Here is a 16,168-nt window from a genome sequence, read left to right on the forward strand (position 1 = left end):
TGAGGTAGATCTTGAAGAGAGAGCGACCGAGACAAATTGCAATCAAAGCGGATCGGCGTCCGAATTGAACTGTTGTTCTACCCTGGTCGTCTACATGTGAAACAGCATAAATCCCACGATTACTGTCATGGCAACGTCACATCCGGAACAGACCACAAGACGCCGCGGAACACTGTATATACATCGCTTCCTAGTATACAAGTAGATACAAGTCAAGAGGATATATGTCACTACTTATCCTCGCAAAACCACCTACAATACCCAGGGACAGTACATCAGTCCAAGTTCCCGCCTCCGACAGGGAGAAGAAAGTGTCCAGCATCCGAGAGATCTTTGAGGCCTCTCCGGACACGTTTGGTATTGAACACTGCAGGTTCAGGGTATCCCGGCTGGCGCTATTTTGTCGTAGATAAAGAAGGCTAGCTGAAAGAGATCCCTTGTACTGCTTCTTGTTGGAGACCGAGAGAAGGGAAGAGCTGGTGATAGTTATGAAGAGATTCCTTGGGTTCTGTCCTCCAGTTAATAAACGGTCAAGTGATTATTCGTAGTCTGCCTTTTATCACTGAAAAGTCCCGAACGGGATCGCAGGTCCGCAGTGTTGTCGAGTGTCGCCTGGCGCACCGTTTCTGCGTAAATGCGTAATCCCCGTCCAGCAATGGCCGCTCATGCCGACCCCGGGTCTGTAATCAGCGTAGCGTCGAGCGGATGAACGCCGAGAGCTGCACAGCTAACCTCGAAACGAGGGAGTTGACTTTTATGTTGCCTTTCGTGTGCTGGCCGATTGCTATTCCAAATCTCATTTCAGGCGCGAATGAACCCTACAAGTGCCCATACTCAAACCGCCGACTCGGCCGCGGGTGACGGGCTCGGTTTACTGTTGCCAGGCGTACCTTGTGGGCTAGGTTGGGGTGTGCCCACGGCACCTTTCAACGGCCGGAACAGCTCATTCAACTTGTTGTAGAGCTCGTTTACCGCTGGCATGTTTGGAGGCGGCGTCATGATGGCCGGGGCGGTGGGAGCTACGCCACCCGACTTCTTCGCCCGATCGGCAATAGTCGCCAGATACGCCAAATTGGCCTGGAGACGGCGCATACACTCAACATACTCGAGACTGGGCTTTTGTGACGGACCCTTGGCGCCGTCGGTTGCCTGGTCGGAAGTTGGTGATGGATTGTTGTCTTGCGATGCTTGTTGATTGGGAGGCCCGCCAGCCTTACCAGCCGCCTGCAGATTGATGACCTCTTGCAACAAGATGGAGTTGATATCCAGGAGGGTTGAGACACGAGCCTTCTCTCGGGCTGCCGCAGCCGGACTCTGCCCTGCTGTTGGAACGGATCCTTGCTGCTGATTTGGCTGCTGGGCAGGGCGTTGTTGTTGTTGTTGTTGTTGTTGTGGTTGTTGTTGTTGTGGTTGCTGTTGCTGTTGCTGCGGCTGCTGCTGTTGTTGCTGTTGTGCCGGAAGCATGTTATTCGCAGAAACCGAAGCCATGTTTTGCGTGAAGTTTTGCGCCGCACTCGGGGACATGTTCGAAGTCGGAGCGCCCTGATGCGGCACGAACTGGCTAAGAGTGGCTGGTACAGGAGGTTGGGTGAAAGCAGCAGAGAAATTCCCGTGGGGACCTGCAAAGCGGGAAATTGCACATCACGTTAGCGGCTTGCCTAAGAGCCTAAATCATCCAGGGCGTCCATCCGAAGAAGTAGTGCGACTGGATACTCCGCAGATACTCTCTTGATATGAAACGGGGTAGTGGAGGTGTTCAGGAATGGTGTTAGGCTAATGGCCCGCACAGGTAGGACAGGAAATTCATGGCATCCATCAGGGATTTGGACTGAGGAAGACAGCTGAATCAAAGTTCATTCAAAACAAAACAAGCTTAAGATAGCAAGTGCAAGCACTCGATCGACAAGACGACCGACGGACCAGGCCAAGGGGACAAGGGGACAAGGGGACAATGCACCCTACGCAGAAGAAGGACGACGGCCGGTGAATGGCTGGACGACGCGAAAAGGAAAAGCAGAAAAAGGAAAGATACACTAGAAAACAACCATGGAGATCAACAAGTCAACGTACCAGACGGCTGCTGAGGGAAACCGGACGGCATCATAGCTCCACCGGGACCGCCAGATTGCAGAGGCACGGGACCGAAAGAATGCTGCTGATGCGGTTGTTGGACCGGCGTCTTGGATTGCGGAAATGAGGAGGAGGTGGGCATAGCATTCGGATAGAAAGGGAACTGCTGTCCGTGTGGACTCTGTGTGGTGACAGGATATCCCGCGTTGTGCTGCTGCTGTTGCTGCAGAGCAGGATAGCCGGTAGCGTTGGGATCCATTTTTTCTTATCCAGGGTGGTCTGGTCCGAACGTAGTACCTTAGTGATTTGACTTCAGGAGAAATTTTGCTCCCAGTGTTACGGTCGGCGGCCTTTCTTCCCGCTCGACCTATATTAATTTGCTGGACGAAGGGGATGCGCAAAAAAAGACTTGAAATAAAGCACCGCACGGACGATAGGCAAGGCCCCAGTTAGAGCGCCAGAATAATCTGCGAAGAAGAATGACCAGCTTAGGTAAGGTACGACCCAGAGACAGTTGTAAGACACTGACTCGTCGGCGAATCCAGGGATGAGTCTTTAGTCTACGGAGTACGGAGTCAGAGGACAAAAAGGGCCAAGACAAAGATGATTGGCTCAAAGAAAAAGGTGCTTTCAGAAGTCGGAATAGACCAGGTAAAGGGGTGGAACAGTCAGTTCATTTGGCTAAGAGACAAGATCGACTCCGGGGCAGTCTTCTTTTGCTGGGACGAATCGATTCATCGACCACTGCGCCTCGGAACGGAATTTATCCATCCGCCGAAGTCAGAGCGGTTGCTACGGCAGTAGACAGTGGAAATTCTGAGAACCCGGTAGTTGCAGCTGAAGTCTAAGGACAACGTCCATGATGCCTTTGACTCGATACGGATGATAAGAATCTCTGTCTGATATAGCGAACTGCACGATGGAAGGATGAAAAAGAGAGATTGCCCCAGCGTTACTATATGTAAGTCTCGTACGGATAAAATAAAGAATGCCAGCGGGATTTGCGCTGTATTTACCAAAGGACATGGCTATACCGTTACGGCTTCCCTAAAAGAGTCAAACTGTGACATCTCAGAGGTCAATCATAGACTGCAGCTATCGAAGATGCAACATTACACTATAATGTAGATAGGTGGACACACAAAGTATCTAACAAGTACCTATCACTTCAAGCCCACTGCAAGATTCTTCCCCTTAGCTTTCTGAAGAACGGTTGGAATAATGAAAGGCTCTATCGATGCTGAAATCCTTCCAGAACTTCATCATTCGCAGGCCTGAGCCCGATCCGCTGTGGCGGGCCTCGGCGACACTTACAGTGACAGCTGATATATGATGGATCACATATTTCATGCTTCATCAATCATCATTCCCAAGCGATGGCACATAGCCATTAAGAGCTTGACAAAACACACCAGGGTCTCTCCTCTCTCCTGTCTCCAGTTCCTCGACATGATTTCCGACTTCCGAGATGTCCAAATCAGGTAACAATACCCTTGTCTGATCGATATTATTGACCTGTCATTCGAGAAGTCTCGGCAGGCGGACTGGGCCGATGGAAGGGCTTGCCATCCATGGTCTCCGTTTCTCAACGTATGTCGAGTCCAGGACAGCTCATTCACGGATTGTGCTGCGGCTCGTCAACTAAAGCGATCTTGACTCAGTCTCCTCAAATAAGGAGCATATGATGTCCATGTGATGGAAGAGGTGTACTCACCTGATAGAGTTACGGCATCGGGGCATCTTGACTGAAGAGTCATGCTTCCATCTGAAGTACTGTTTTCTGTGAACATGGGCCACGTAGCGCTCTAACTTCTTGAGACCTTCAGCGCCATATTACGCGTTAACTGCGGATGCCACCAGCTCATGCAAGGAGCATTGATCCATGGTTTCGGGATTAGACAGCCATTAATATGGAAGGAGGTCGAAGATTGGACTGTGACGGCCCGGATATATAACTCCGGAACCAACAGAGGTGAGGTAGTTCCGCCACTAATTTTTGCCGTCGATCAATGGAACTATTGATCTCAACGATTTGTACTTACTCTAAGGAGGTGAAGTCAGCTTGATCTATAGGTGATTGTACTTCTGTGAAGTTCACTGTCTAGCGTCTAGACAGTTGGCCTCTGGAGATCGTCAGACGCAGAAGAGCGTTAGTTCGTAAGCCCAATGCAGCTGAGGTGGGTGGGCGCTCCTGCGCACCGCTATGCGCATAGATGTATGCATGGTAATGAGGCAGCCTTGGCCAGGATAGACTCATGAATGCAATTAATTACAGTTTTGGTCTGAGAGTGCAGGTTGCTTTTTCGAAGGATGTTATCAGGCGCTCTTTAAACAGAGTTGTTTCGCACGTATAAAGCACGGTGGAGCATCACAGAACAGTTTCAAAGCCCAGACAAACCTTGCGAACTCCAGTTCGTGGATCTGTCGTTGCTACGATCTCTTCTGTGCCCGGTTTTCTTGTTGCTCCATAAGACGCATGTCTTCGGAAAGTAAGTACCACCGGCTCTCTTGCACCTTACGGCATTGGGAAACCTGGATCGTTAACTAGTCTTCTCATGTTAGAGGACTCGAAGTTACCATCCTCGACTGGTGACAAATTTGATTATTTGCAACAGCTGGTACAAATACCGAACATCCGCGAGGCTAGTTGCTTGTTTAAAAAGACTGATTCAAGCGGGTGCAGACGCCAGGGTCAACGGATTATGACCATTATGCCATCATTTATACTGATCGCAATGGCAAAGTTCGGCTTCAAACTTCTCCATCAATTGCGAATAGCTGCCAGACCATCCTATCCCCCATCGTTATGGAGAACTTTCTGGAAGCAGTGGCACTATCGAACAAAGACAGCGTGATCCCCGGTCCAAGTAAGTCCTTCAAGATATCCACAACAGAAATCAACTGACGACTGAGGGGTAGACCCCATCCACGGATCGCCTTCGGCCAGAGGAAGAAGCCCGCTGTCGCCACAGTCGCTTGGGACAGGAGAGGTCAACGACGTGACGGACCAGGACGATGTAAAGGCATCGGAGCAAAGAGGCACAGCTGAACAGGTGCCTACTGATCATGGCCGTCAGGCAAAAAGGAGGAAACTGTTTCATGAATGCGTAGTGCCACTGAACATCAGTTGCCATCAGAAAGCCATGTTGCCGCTCCGAGACAGGAGGCTTCTGCGAAGATACTATCAAAAAGCGTTCGAAAGCGTGCAGCAAATCAACTGTCGAACCATCGCTAAAGCATATGTCAAACTTGTCGAGCCCCGAAAGCAAGTTAATTATCCTTATAACGGGCGAAAGCTTATCGCTGGTATCTCTCGACAACTTGACCCAGAGATGACAAAGCCAGCCTGGTGGCCACATGGTGTCACACATAGAGAGCCCGACCATCTTCCCAAAGCGCGTAAGATATAACGGAGTCTTTCTCAAAATTTCAGAAGCTGACCATATCAGAGAGAGTTCGATTGCTTGTACACATTCTCTGCGAGCTCCGCGACAGCCGTGGCATCACCGTCGCGAAGCTTAGAGAGGCCGATCAATCCATCCGCCGTCAGATTTCACCACCGGACCGTCTGGGGGTCCTGGACGAGATCTATCGCGTCCGAGAAGAAGAGGAGAGTTACCTGGACGACCATCTCGGTACGTAGCCCTTGAGGTTTCTATCAACATAAAAAGAGGCTCACTCATCTCTTGACAGACGAACAAGCAGTTGTGTATATCTCTCGAGCCCACTTGCCGGATGAGATAGACCCGAAGGATGCTGGTTCTCCCACGGCAGAAGCGATGAACGCAGACGTGAACCCAGTTTACAAGCGAGAGTGTTATGACATGGAGTCCCACACATCGGTCTTTCCGTCAACAGGGGCATTTTTCACCAGTCATACTGATACCTGCCCCTCCGCAGCACTACCGACTCCCAGGATACCGAAGGACGTCCACGAAGACAAAGGGGAACATCCGTTCTCTGTAAGCATCCCATCAGCTCATACCTTCCACCATGCTCCTCCACCTGTCCCGTTAAACTTTCACGCCTTTCCTCTGCGATTTTATCATGAACCGAATGTCAGTCAAGGGCAGCAAGATCAGCATGGGCCCGGCATGGGTGTTGCTGGCCATGGTATGCAGAGTTGTCCAAACCCATACTACTTGTACTTTTGACGTCTGATTCTTGGGCGGCTGATGACGCTATTTTCAATTTGTCATTGGGGAGGATATTCTGGTTGCTTCATTTCGGTTCTTGTGGATTATTATTTGGCGGGCGATTTGATACAAGTCAAAGCGCATATTCTTGTTCATCAATGTACTTCATGGAAAAAATTTAATAGTAGTTAAAACATTTAAGTCGGGTGTTAAGAACTGGTTCGAGAAGCTGAAGACATTTTGTAGGAAGGAGAGGAAAGGGAGTTTCGATTTGGGAAGGGAGGACAGAAGAAGACACCTTCCTAATTGGCTGCGCACCGTATCTAAAGCAGCCGTTGAGCGCCGCCTAAAGATGCTCGAAGCAAAGTTCACCGATTGAGATTCTTTTGTAGATGACCTCTCTTGTTTGCAAAAGTTCTATATAAGAGGTATGAATGTTTCATGAACAAGCGCAGTTTGTGTTTCAGCAGTGAAGCTAAACCAAATTAGATAGATGTCCAGATGAATTTCATCTTGTAAGTGCTGGACTTACTTCAACTAGTTACAAGAAAGAAGGGGAAAAGCAAAAGAATAAATATGCTAGGGCAGTGATCCATTTACAGGCACTGCGAGTACCAGTCATTCACCTTCTGGCAAGTGCTTCCACTGACACAAGTTGTTGGCCCATTCCAGCCGATACCGCCGCACTGTCCCCATTTCTGAGCGACTCCAGTAGGCTCTGAACCTCCTGAAGTAGTAGTAGTGGTGGTGGTGGTCGTTGTGGAGCCGGAGCCGCTTGCTCCAAGACCCGCCATCAGGCCATTGTATGCTGGCTTCTTAACATAGTTCTCATCCCAAGGCAATGGGGCACCGTAGCCTGGGAACACGCCGGGGACCCAGGAGTACTTGTCGGTCCAGTCCCAGATGGTGACACCCACACAGCCTGTGGTGCTAACGCATGCCGCGGCCACGCCCTGGAAGTCAGTGGACTGCTGGGCCAGCTTTGCGGCGGTCGAGGGCAACTGCATGCGGATGTCAAGTTCGGTATAGGCCACCTCTACGCCGAGAGCAGTGTAGCCCTTCAAGACGGTCGTCAGAGCCGATTGGCTAGGAGTGCTGCCGACAATGAAGTGTGCCTGGAGACCGACGCCGTCAATCTTCGCGCCGTAGGCCTTGATCATCTTGACGATATTCTGCGCAGCAGTCGCTTTGGCGCCCGAGGATTCAATGTTGTAGTCGTTGTAGTAGAGTTTCACGGTGGGATCTGCTGCGGCAGCCGTAGCGAACGCAATAGGAATGTATGCTGGGCCGATTGTCTGGTAGAAGATGGAGTTACGGAAGGTACCGTCCTCGTTCAGGGCTAGAGTGACAGGCTTATCAGTTTCAGAAGTACTATTGAGGGATAGAGGGAGCAACGGACCTTCATTGACCACATCCCAGGCATAGCACTTCCCCTTGTAGTGAGTGACCACGTTGGTGATATGGTTCTTCATGGCCGCCAAGAGGGTTGCATTGGTCCACGATCCGCTGGAGACTGTCAACCATTAGAGATAGTTTGAGAATAAATAAGACGTCCACTTACCCCAGTTGGGGAGCTGACTGTGCCAGACCAGGGTATGGCACCGCATCATCTGGCCATTCTTGTTCGCCAGATTGACAACGGCGTCTCCGTTTGCGAAGGAGAAAGAATTCTGAGAAGGCTCGGTGGCATCCCACTGTCCATCAAAGACAAGCAATTAGCTCCTGACGCAATGCTCCAGGGGAAAAGACATAAACAGACCTTCATGGAGTTTCCGGGAGTGAGTTGACCAAAATCATCGGTGTTGCTAAGTTGAGCGACATACGCAGTGTCCGTGAGCTCTGGGTTGTCGGTTGCGGAACCAAAGTACTTTAGTCCTTTGGCTTTGGCTGCTGTGTTCAGGCCAGCTCCATATACGCTAGAGCGATGTCAGAGATGTTTCTCCTCTCGTGAGTGGGTAACATACAGAGGCAGAGCAGCCAGGGCTGCTGCGAATGAAGATAGATGAACCATCTTGGAAAGTACTTTGAGATACGAATTCAAGAAGGATAGTTATCTAGTCTGGTCAATCGCAAAAATCCCATCGTGCAGGTCTGGATGTGCCCGTTCTTATACGGACGAAGGTTATTATGATCTAGTAAAAGGACCAGGCTAATAAGACATGGTTCTCAGTACTCCTTGCCCAGATTGATCCAGATCACTTCAACCGGCGCTTACGTCGTCGACGCTCGACGGCCGGCGTAATTTTCTTGATATAATCTTCAGGTCAAGGATAATGCGAGGGCCGTGTGGCCTGTTCGGGGCATGGCACCGCGGCAGATTAGTGCAGGAAGGCATTGACCACACTGACTTCATCGTTTTGGGCAGCACGACCGGTTCATATTCGGCCAAGAAACAGTAAAAACCCCCTATTTGTCGAATAGTCTCTGAAGCAGATCAAGCACTGATAGATTTTAGCCTGAAAATAGACACGAACGCTCGTAGGAGAGACGGCTGACGAATGAATGTGAGTTTCCGAGGGAGTAGGAAGGTGGGCCAGTGAAAAATTGTGTAGGGAGTGTGATTAATCTATCTTCAACACCAGAGTGACCGGACGAGTTAGTGTTGTTGACGACGGATTTAGGGTGTTTCAGAGATCACTTCAAGTGGGACAATCGATGTTTTGGCTCCCCACTTTAATGAGAGACTTTGCTACAAATGTCCTTTTGAGTTAAAGAGGTAATCTGTCAAACGCCAAAGCGAACCATGATCAACATTGTAAGAGGACCAGGTACCAACGGCAAATGCCGACTTCTACTCTTTCAGTTTCAGTACGTCAAACGAGGGAGCGAGATCCAGTAAACCTCCATGTTTCCAAAAGCGGAGTTCTTCAGGGGATGAAGGAAGTTAGGAACGGGATTTCCCCGCATTTTGTCCGGATAAATTGGGGCAAAGGAGTGGCTGACCATCCATTCAATTTACTTCTTAGATGAACAGGCTTCCAGCCGGAGACTTAACGAGACATGACTTTCATCAATAGCGAACTAACGTAAGCGGAATTCATCTATTTCATCCTATGCAGTAATGATAATTCGTTACTTAGGATATTCGGCCCACGATTCCGGCGCCATTCGGCAGTTTGTCCGTACAGCCTGAAGAAATACAGCCTGCAGAACAGCCTATGGCTGTATGTACATCGATGAAGCTATAGGGTACCCCAAGGGATATTCAGGGATCGAAGATCCGAGAACTACATGAATCTCCGTGGAGTGCAGAAATGCGAGAGCGATGCCTCTTTTCTGGGGTAGACAGATAGCGGGCATATTGCCCAACGTTGCCTGCCAGGCCGCGGTGTAGTGAGCTCAGAAGCATTCAGTCTGACAGACTACTGCACGTGTAATGACCAGTGCATCCCTGAAGTAAACGCGCCGGTCGACGAAAGTTCTAACCGGTATTCACTCCTAAGGATCAGCCCTCTTTTCTGGCCTTCATCTCGGCAATGAATTTTGCGCTCTTGGAGGTCGGTATCACGTAGATCCTGACAAGCTCGTCGACTACTTCAACCTTGGCCCCACTAAGGATCTGCAGAAGCGGTAGCTTCTTGCCGGCCTTGATCAGTCCCCCTGTCACGGTTTCCATGAAGCAATCAACACCGTTGATTGTATACTCCTGCTTGGTGTCCCATGGCAATGGGAAGGTGTACTCCAGGTGATCTTGAATAGATGTCGCTTCAGAGAACGTTTTAATAAAGTCTGATTGGGCGTCCATGTGGTACAGCAGCACGGCCGGGAACTCAAGGGTACTTTCGGGAGACAAAGGATCGGGAGTCAGCCGAATGTGTGCATCCTCCATGTCCGGCGGTTGGGCTGTCTTGCGAGTCCTGATTTGTCTGGCCCGTAGTGCAGTACTGAGAAGCTGCTTTTCCTTCTGTATCCGTTCCTCTTCCGCCTTCTTTCGCGCCGCGATACGTTCCAGAGCAGCCTTGCGATCGGCAATTTTGGCGGCCACTTGTTGTAGCGACTTGTTGTTGGGGTCAAGGGCGAGACCCCGCGAGGCGGCATCTTCGGCCTCCGGAAGCTTGTCAAGGGAATAAAGCGCCGTCGCGGAACGGTAATACGCTTTGATATTGTTCGGGTTGAGCTTGAGAACAGAGGCACAGTCAAGGGTGGTAGAACGGTAATTTTCTGATCCAAATTAGCAACTTGTGCCAGGTATGGCCATAACGCAGTGACATACTCAATTCCAGATTGCACAGAGCACGGTTGATGTATGAAGCCTCCTCGGCCTGCCGCAGAAGCTTCTCCTCCTCTTTGGGATCCTCCGGTTTATCCCACTTATCGAGTTTAGTTGTCACCACCGCAAGAGCCTTGGTATAAAACTCCTTCGCATCGATCCATCTCTTTTCCCTCGCTGCTTCGTTGCCTTGCTCGCGGTAGCTCTGGGCGACTTCACCACGGGTACCTTCGTTCTGGAGTGCTTGGATGGCATCGAGCATGGGATTTTCGCCATCTGTGAAGGAGTGTATCGTCAGTGTCCGTCATGCAAATTGCATCTATTCGAGTGGGGTGATAGACTTACTTTCGTCGCCCGCCTGACTAATGTCCGTCATAAACAGTGGGGTCTTATTCATCATGCCCAAAAGCTCTTCCGAGGTATGCGACTTAACCGACGCCATGGTCGGCGGCAGCTTGGGTGCATTGGGGTCATTTTCGAGCTCCTTCAATCTCTCTTCATTAATCGGAAAGGGAGTTTCTTCCACGGCGGGAGAAGGGCCATCGTTGTAGATTTTGCTGGCAGGCACCGCGGTAGCTGGAGGATGTTCGTTAAGATTGAGGCGCTCGTCAAAGTCGTCTGGAAGCTCCTCTATTTGACCCATCGTGCTATCTGTGGTTGAATAAACAAACGGTTGATGATCAAAAAAGTCTTGAGAGATCAGTACCTAACAATGCGATCAGAACAAACATTGCAAACAAGAGGGGATAGGGTTTGCCCTCTTGCCTTAGTGCCTTGGATATGGAAGGCGGTGAGCTTCCATTCCGCCAGCGAGGCGTCAGCTACAGAAGGGAACTCCCTTGTAGATACCTCTCTACTCCATACATCAAGGGCAGCGGCAGGTAGCTAGGTAGATGATGTGTCTTACTGGAAAGGCAATCGGAATCTCATACATGGTGGAAATATTAAGATAACCGGCATTCTGGATTTCATCTACCGTCCGCCCATCCCGCGGGGGATGTACATCTGTATCCATCCAGTTCACAGCGTCATCATCCATGCCCATAGGCAGTTGTTTCATGAGATGCCATTGTGAGTACGGGATACCGTCGTTCTGTTCCAGGCGGTTGAGTGCTGGACCCTTGAAATCAAGATCCTATCTCCTGCTTTCACTGCAATGTTTATAAGATCCACTGCGTTCCTGGCTGGAGCCACGGTTGACTGTGCACTCAGGACAAGCCACATCGTCAGGGTCCATTTCTTTTCGGAACTCTTTAGACTTTAGATGACTTCTTAAAACAATGTTGTGCAGCTCAGCCGTATCTACTCAACTGGACTGCATCGGACGAACCCCGCGGTCTCGTCAACCCCGCAGCATCGGTTGGAGACCGATAGCCGATACAGGAGCTGCGACTATGTTTATATAGTTCTTTGTCAACAGGATAGAGCTTTTCCATGGATCTCATCAACGTTTGAATCCAGTCTGTGACCTCGCGCTGGATATTGATCAATTTCTGCATTTATCTCTTATAGCACTAAATCAAAGAGGAGATGGCGACTAGCTACAACATCCTCGTCCTTCCGGGCGATGGGATCGGTCCCGAGGTCATGACCGAAGCGGTCAAGGTGCTAAAGGTCTTTGAGAACGAGCACAGAAAGTTCAACCTCCGGCAAGAGCTCATCGGCGGCTGCAGCATCGACGCGCACGGGAAATCCGTCACAGAAGAAGTCAAAAAGGCCGCTCTGGAGTCCGACGCCGTGCTCTTCGCAGCAGTCGGGGGTCCAAAATGGGACCATATCCGTCGTGGTCTCGATGGGCCGGAGGGAGGCCTGCTGCAGCTCCGCAAGGCTATGGACATCTACGCGAATCTCAGACCGTGCTCGGCCAGTTCGCCGAGTGCGTCGATCGCGAAGGAGTTTAGCCCGTTCCGCCAGGAAGTTATCGAGGGTGTAGATTTCGTCGTTGTGAGAGAGAACTGCGGAGGAGCGTATTTCGGGAAGAAGATCGAAGAAGAAGATTACGGTACGTCATCATTTACAAGCAGTATGCTTTTTGAGACTGACTGACTCTGTTATTTCAGCAATGGACGAATGGGGCTATAGCGAACGCGAGATCCAGCGCATCACCCGTCTCTCAGCGGAAATTGCCCTCCGCCACAACCCCCTTGGCCCGTCATCTCGCTGGACAAAGCCAATGTGCTCGCCTCGTCGCGGCTGTGGCGGCGTGTCGTGGAAAAGACGATGACTACCGAGTATCCCCAGGTGAAGCTCGTGCATCAGCTGGCGGACTCGGCGTCGCTGATTCTAGCTACCAACCCACGCGCCTTGAACGGCGTCATCCTGGCCGACAATACATTCGGCGACATGATTTCCGACCAGGCCGGTTCCATCGTCGGGACATTGGGCGTGCTTCCCAGCGCTAGTCTCGATGGGCTACCCAGTGAGACGAGAAAGAGGACGAATGGCCTGTACGAGCCGACACATGGATCCGCACCGACGTACGTCCCTTTCCTTGTTTCCCTCCCTGTTTCACTATGAAGCAAGCTGACAATCATCTGCAGAATCGCGGGTCAGAACATCGCCAACCCCGTCGCCATGATACTTTGCGTGGCACTCATGTTCCGCTATTCGTTAGACATGGAGCTCGAGGCGCAGCAGATCGAAAAAGCAGTGCAGGGTGTTCTGGATGCTGGGATCCGCACCCCTGATCTGGGAGGAAAATCGGGGACGAATGAACTTGGCGATGCAATTGTTGCTGCGCTGCACAGTAGTTTAGTTCATAAGCCTTGATGGACGTGTCAGCCAGACTGAGATCAGATTCAAACAAAGGGTCTTCCTGAGTCTAGAATCCTTTCTCCCGGTAGTGAGATGAAGCTTGAGCCTCAGGTCTGATTCACCAGAACAATGGGGCGCAATCAAGTGACGGGAGTGAACAAAGAGATCTTCTCCAGAGTTCAAACGTCGCTTATATTGTTTTCGCATAGATTCTCATATTGAATTACAAGGAAGAAACAAGATGCTGGAAATAAACAATCTGCTAAGAAATATTATAAGGCATGACTATACCCTACATCCACCTCACCTACCTTCTACAACCTGCCAGTCCTCTACAATTCCAACCATTCAATCACTACGAAATGACCAAAGACATCAGACACACATCCTACATCTCCCGCCTCCAAACCCTCCCGGACCTAGACAGCTCCTCCAGACGGACCCTCCTCTGCTCCATCGCCACCGACATCACTGCCACCTTCATCTGCATCTCCAAACACATCGAAAACGGCACTCTGAGCGATGAACACACCGCCTCCATCGAGAGCGTCATCGACATCATCAAAGGAACGGAGGTTTCGCACCGCCGGGTGCTGGAGCGGAAGGTGAAGCGGTATGCGCGGCTGGCGCGACGGCTGAAGAGTGAGAGGGAATGGATGCGGAGGGAGTTTGGCGAGGTGGTGAAGCGAGCGGATGCAGTCAATTTACGGTGGAGGAAGAGGGTGAGGGATCTGGAGGTGGTGAATAAGGCGATGAGGAGGGAGTTGATGATGAAGGGCGGCAGTGAGAGATCTCAGAATGGGGGATAGGGGCAGCAAATGTGACCGAGGATGAGTGTGAGTATCCTGGTAACATCAATGCAACCTTTTTGATGCTTTATGCTTTCATCGCTAGAATTTGGACATCTGCAAAATAGCATCAATTTCACGTGGCAATGTTCCCCTGTTGTCCGTAATTGGCCGATAAATTTTGATGGCGGATGGCTCTGTGGCAAATTCAGTAATAGGGTGAACATTCCATTTGGAGATTGTCACATCTCACTAAATGAGATATTAGACCGTTAGTTTTCATATAGATGGTCAATTGCTGAATTGAATCGAATCGAATTGAATTCAATCGTCATATCCACTGCAGGTAGATAGACAGTAGTGACTTGTACGTTCTCAAGGCGGAATCAAAGTTCCGAGGTTGAAATTGCGCAGAAGTTTCGGATCGGGATTCCCAGTACACCCTGCACTCACAGGCATCATCCGACAATGATGATATCAAACGAATCATCAAAGGAATTTCTACACTGTAGTCTCATCAGATTGTTCCTCGCGGTAGTCACTGATCTTTTCGATACTGACGCAATAGGGTACAGCATACTCCGTACAGCCGGATGATCAGCTGCGCGAGGAAAATGTCGCGATGCTTCCCCAGATGTTTCCAGAATCCGGTCCAGATCCCGCGAAAGGAAAAGCCAGTAATCAAGCAGATATATCAGATCATTCCTGCTGGGACCAAATGAAATGGACCTCGGCATCTGAACACTTATCGGCCAGAATCTTTGCACTGATTCGGCCCGCGGATCCACTCCCTTTTGTCCTTCATGTGCGACAACTGACAAGAAAAAGAGTCGACGCCTCCGAGGCTCAGTGACCTTGACCTTTCTTTTTTCTCTCCTTCATTGTACATTCTTTTCCTTTTGACTAACGATACCCTTCGTGTTCTGTCTCTCTTTTTTTTTGAGTTCCGCGTTTGACCTGACGAGGCTGTCGAGTGTTGACCCACCCTATCGATACCCCGGAAAGAATACAATCCGCCGAAATGAGCAGACCCGGGGATTATGACGCCGTCCGCAAGGACATCATTGCTCAGTTGAAGAAACCCGACTATGACGATGGCAGCGCAGGTCCCGTATTCGTACGACTCGCATGGTTCGTTTTCTTTCCCTCCCTTTCCGGCAAACTCGCCACTGACACTTCTCCGCTATCAGGCACTCCGCAGGCACATATGACCTCGAAACCGACACCGGCGGCTCCAACGGCGCAGGCATGCGCTACGAAGCCGAAGGCGGCGACCCGCCAACGCCGGCCTCCAGCACGGCCGGGCCTTCCTCGAGCCCGTCAAGGAGAAACACCCCTGGATCACATACGCCGATCTGTGGACACTAGCCGGCGTGGTCGCCATCGAAGCGCTGGGCGGCCCCAAGATTGTCTGGAAGGCCGGCCGGACGGACCTCGTCGACGACTCCAAGGTTCCCCGCGCGGCCGCCTGCCCGATGCCGCACAGGGCGCCGAGCACCTCCGCGCCGTGTTCTACCGGATGGGCTTCAACGACCAGGAGATCGTCGCGCTGGCGGGCGGTCACAACCTCGGCCGATGCCACATCGACCGCAGCGGGTTCCAGGGTCCCTGGGTGAACAACCCGACGCGGTTCTCGAACCAGTTCTTCAAACTGCTGCTGAAGCTGGACTGGAAGCCGAAGACCCTGCCGAACGGGGTCAGCCAGTTTGTGTATGTGGATCCGGACGCGGAGGAGGGCGACGAGCCGCTCATGATGCTGCCGACGGATATCGCGCTCAAGACGGACCCGGCGTTCCGCGTGTGGGTGGAGAAGTACGCGGACGACAAGGACCTTTTCTTCGATCATTTCGCCAAGGCGTTTGCCAAGTTGATGGAGCTGGGTATCAAGCGTGATGAGAACGACCGCGTCATCAACGCTGATAACGTTAAGGGCGGCTACATCTCTGCGCCGAAGAAGAGCAATCACCCCACTGGGCCGGCGAAGGGGGCTCAGGGTGGATGTCCTGTGGCGGCGTCGCAGGGTGGATGCCCTCGGGCTAAGCTATAATCCTTTCTTTTCCTGTCAATATGTTAGAATCTTCTTTGTTGATACAGGATCGGACTAGATAACTAGATCGCGGGTGCATGTACATGTATAGATTAGACGCATACAATACCATGTTTGATTTCTTTGCTCTAGATCAAATCGAGTCTTCTTATTGTCACAGAAG

At 51.0% G+C, this 16,168-nt stretch overlaps 6 protein-coding genes across 6 annotated transcripts; 4 read left to right on the plus strand and 2 right to left on the minus strand.

Moving 5' to 3' along the window:
• Window positions 1-834: 834 nt before the first annotated feature.
• Window positions 835-2,329, minus strand: P174DRAFT_366516 (uncharacterized protein; the record flags this gene model as incomplete). Its single annotated transcript, XM_024822116.1, has 2 exons — window positions 835-1,619; window positions 2,071-2,329. The coding sequence occupies 2 exons, from the start codon at window positions 2,327-2,329 to the stop codon at window positions 835-837; spliced, it is 1,044 nt and encodes a 347-aa protein (XP_024683550.1).
• A 2,123-nt stretch (window positions 2,330-4,452) lies between these two features.
• P174DRAFT_502416 (DUF2841 domain-containing protein) lies at window positions 4,453-6,367 on the plus strand. The gene is made up of 6 exons (XM_024831093.1): window positions 4,453-4,559; window positions 4,633-4,688; window positions 4,754-4,937; window positions 4,990-5,469; window positions 5,520-5,705; window positions 5,764-6,367. The coding sequence occupies exons 1-6, from the start codon at window positions 4,547-4,549 to the stop codon at window positions 6,222-6,224; spliced, it is 1,380 nt and encodes a 459-aa protein (XP_024683551.1). The 5' UTR covers window positions 4,453-4,546; the 3' UTR covers window positions 6,225-6,367.
• Window positions 6,368-6,718: 351 nt separating this feature from the next.
• On the minus strand, window positions 6,719-8,217 carry P174DRAFT_403344 (putative endo-1,4-beta-xylanase; the record flags this gene model as incomplete). The annotated part of the gene is made up of 5 exons (XM_024823985.1): window positions 6,719-7,545; window positions 7,606-7,719; window positions 7,768-7,900; window positions 7,966-8,122; window positions 8,171-8,217. The coding sequence occupies 5 exons, from the start codon at window positions 8,215-8,217 to the stop codon at window positions 6,803-6,805; spliced, it is 1,194 nt and encodes a 397-aa protein (XP_024683552.1). The 3' UTR covers window positions 6,719-6,802.
• Window positions 8,218-11,946: 3,729 nt separating this feature from the next.
• Window positions 11,947-13,185, plus strand: P174DRAFT_418928 (3-isopropylmalate dehydrogenase; the record flags this gene model as incomplete). The annotated part of the gene is made up of 3 exons (XM_024824747.1): window positions 11,947-12,418; window positions 12,515-12,893; window positions 12,957-13,185. 3 exons carry the CDS (start codon window positions 11,947-11,949, stop codon window positions 13,183-13,185), a joined length of 1,080 nt encoding a protein of 359 aa, XP_024683553.1.
• A 347-nt stretch (window positions 13,186-13,532) lies between these two features.
• On the plus strand, window positions 13,533-13,979 carry P174DRAFT_366773 (uncharacterized protein; the record flags this gene model as incomplete). Its single annotated transcript, XM_024822131.1, has 1 exon — window positions 13,533-13,979. One exon carries the CDS (start codon window positions 13,533-13,535, stop codon window positions 13,977-13,979), a length of 447 nt encoding a protein of 148 aa, XP_024683554.1.
• An 848-nt stretch (window positions 13,980-14,827) lies between these two features.
• On the plus strand, window positions 14,828-16,114 carry P174DRAFT_439628 (putative cytochrome c peroxidase). The gene is made up of 3 exons (XM_024826851.1): window positions 14,828-15,089; window positions 15,149-15,315; window positions 15,410-16,114. The coding sequence occupies exons 1-3, from the start codon at window positions 14,980-14,982 to the stop codon at window positions 16,003-16,005; spliced, it is 873 nt and encodes a 290-aa protein (XP_024683555.1). The 5' UTR covers window positions 14,828-14,979; the 3' UTR covers window positions 16,006-16,114.
• Window positions 16,115-16,168: the final 54 nt, after the last annotated feature.

This window comes from Aspergillus novofumigatus, assembly GCF_002847465.1.
Source record: "Aspergillus novofumigatus IBT 16806 chromosome Unknown P174scaffold_3, whole genome shotgun sequence".
In the NCBI taxonomy this organism is placed as follows: domain Eukaryota; kingdom Fungi; phylum Ascomycota; class Eurotiomycetes; order Eurotiales; family Aspergillaceae; genus Aspergillus; species Aspergillus novofumigatus.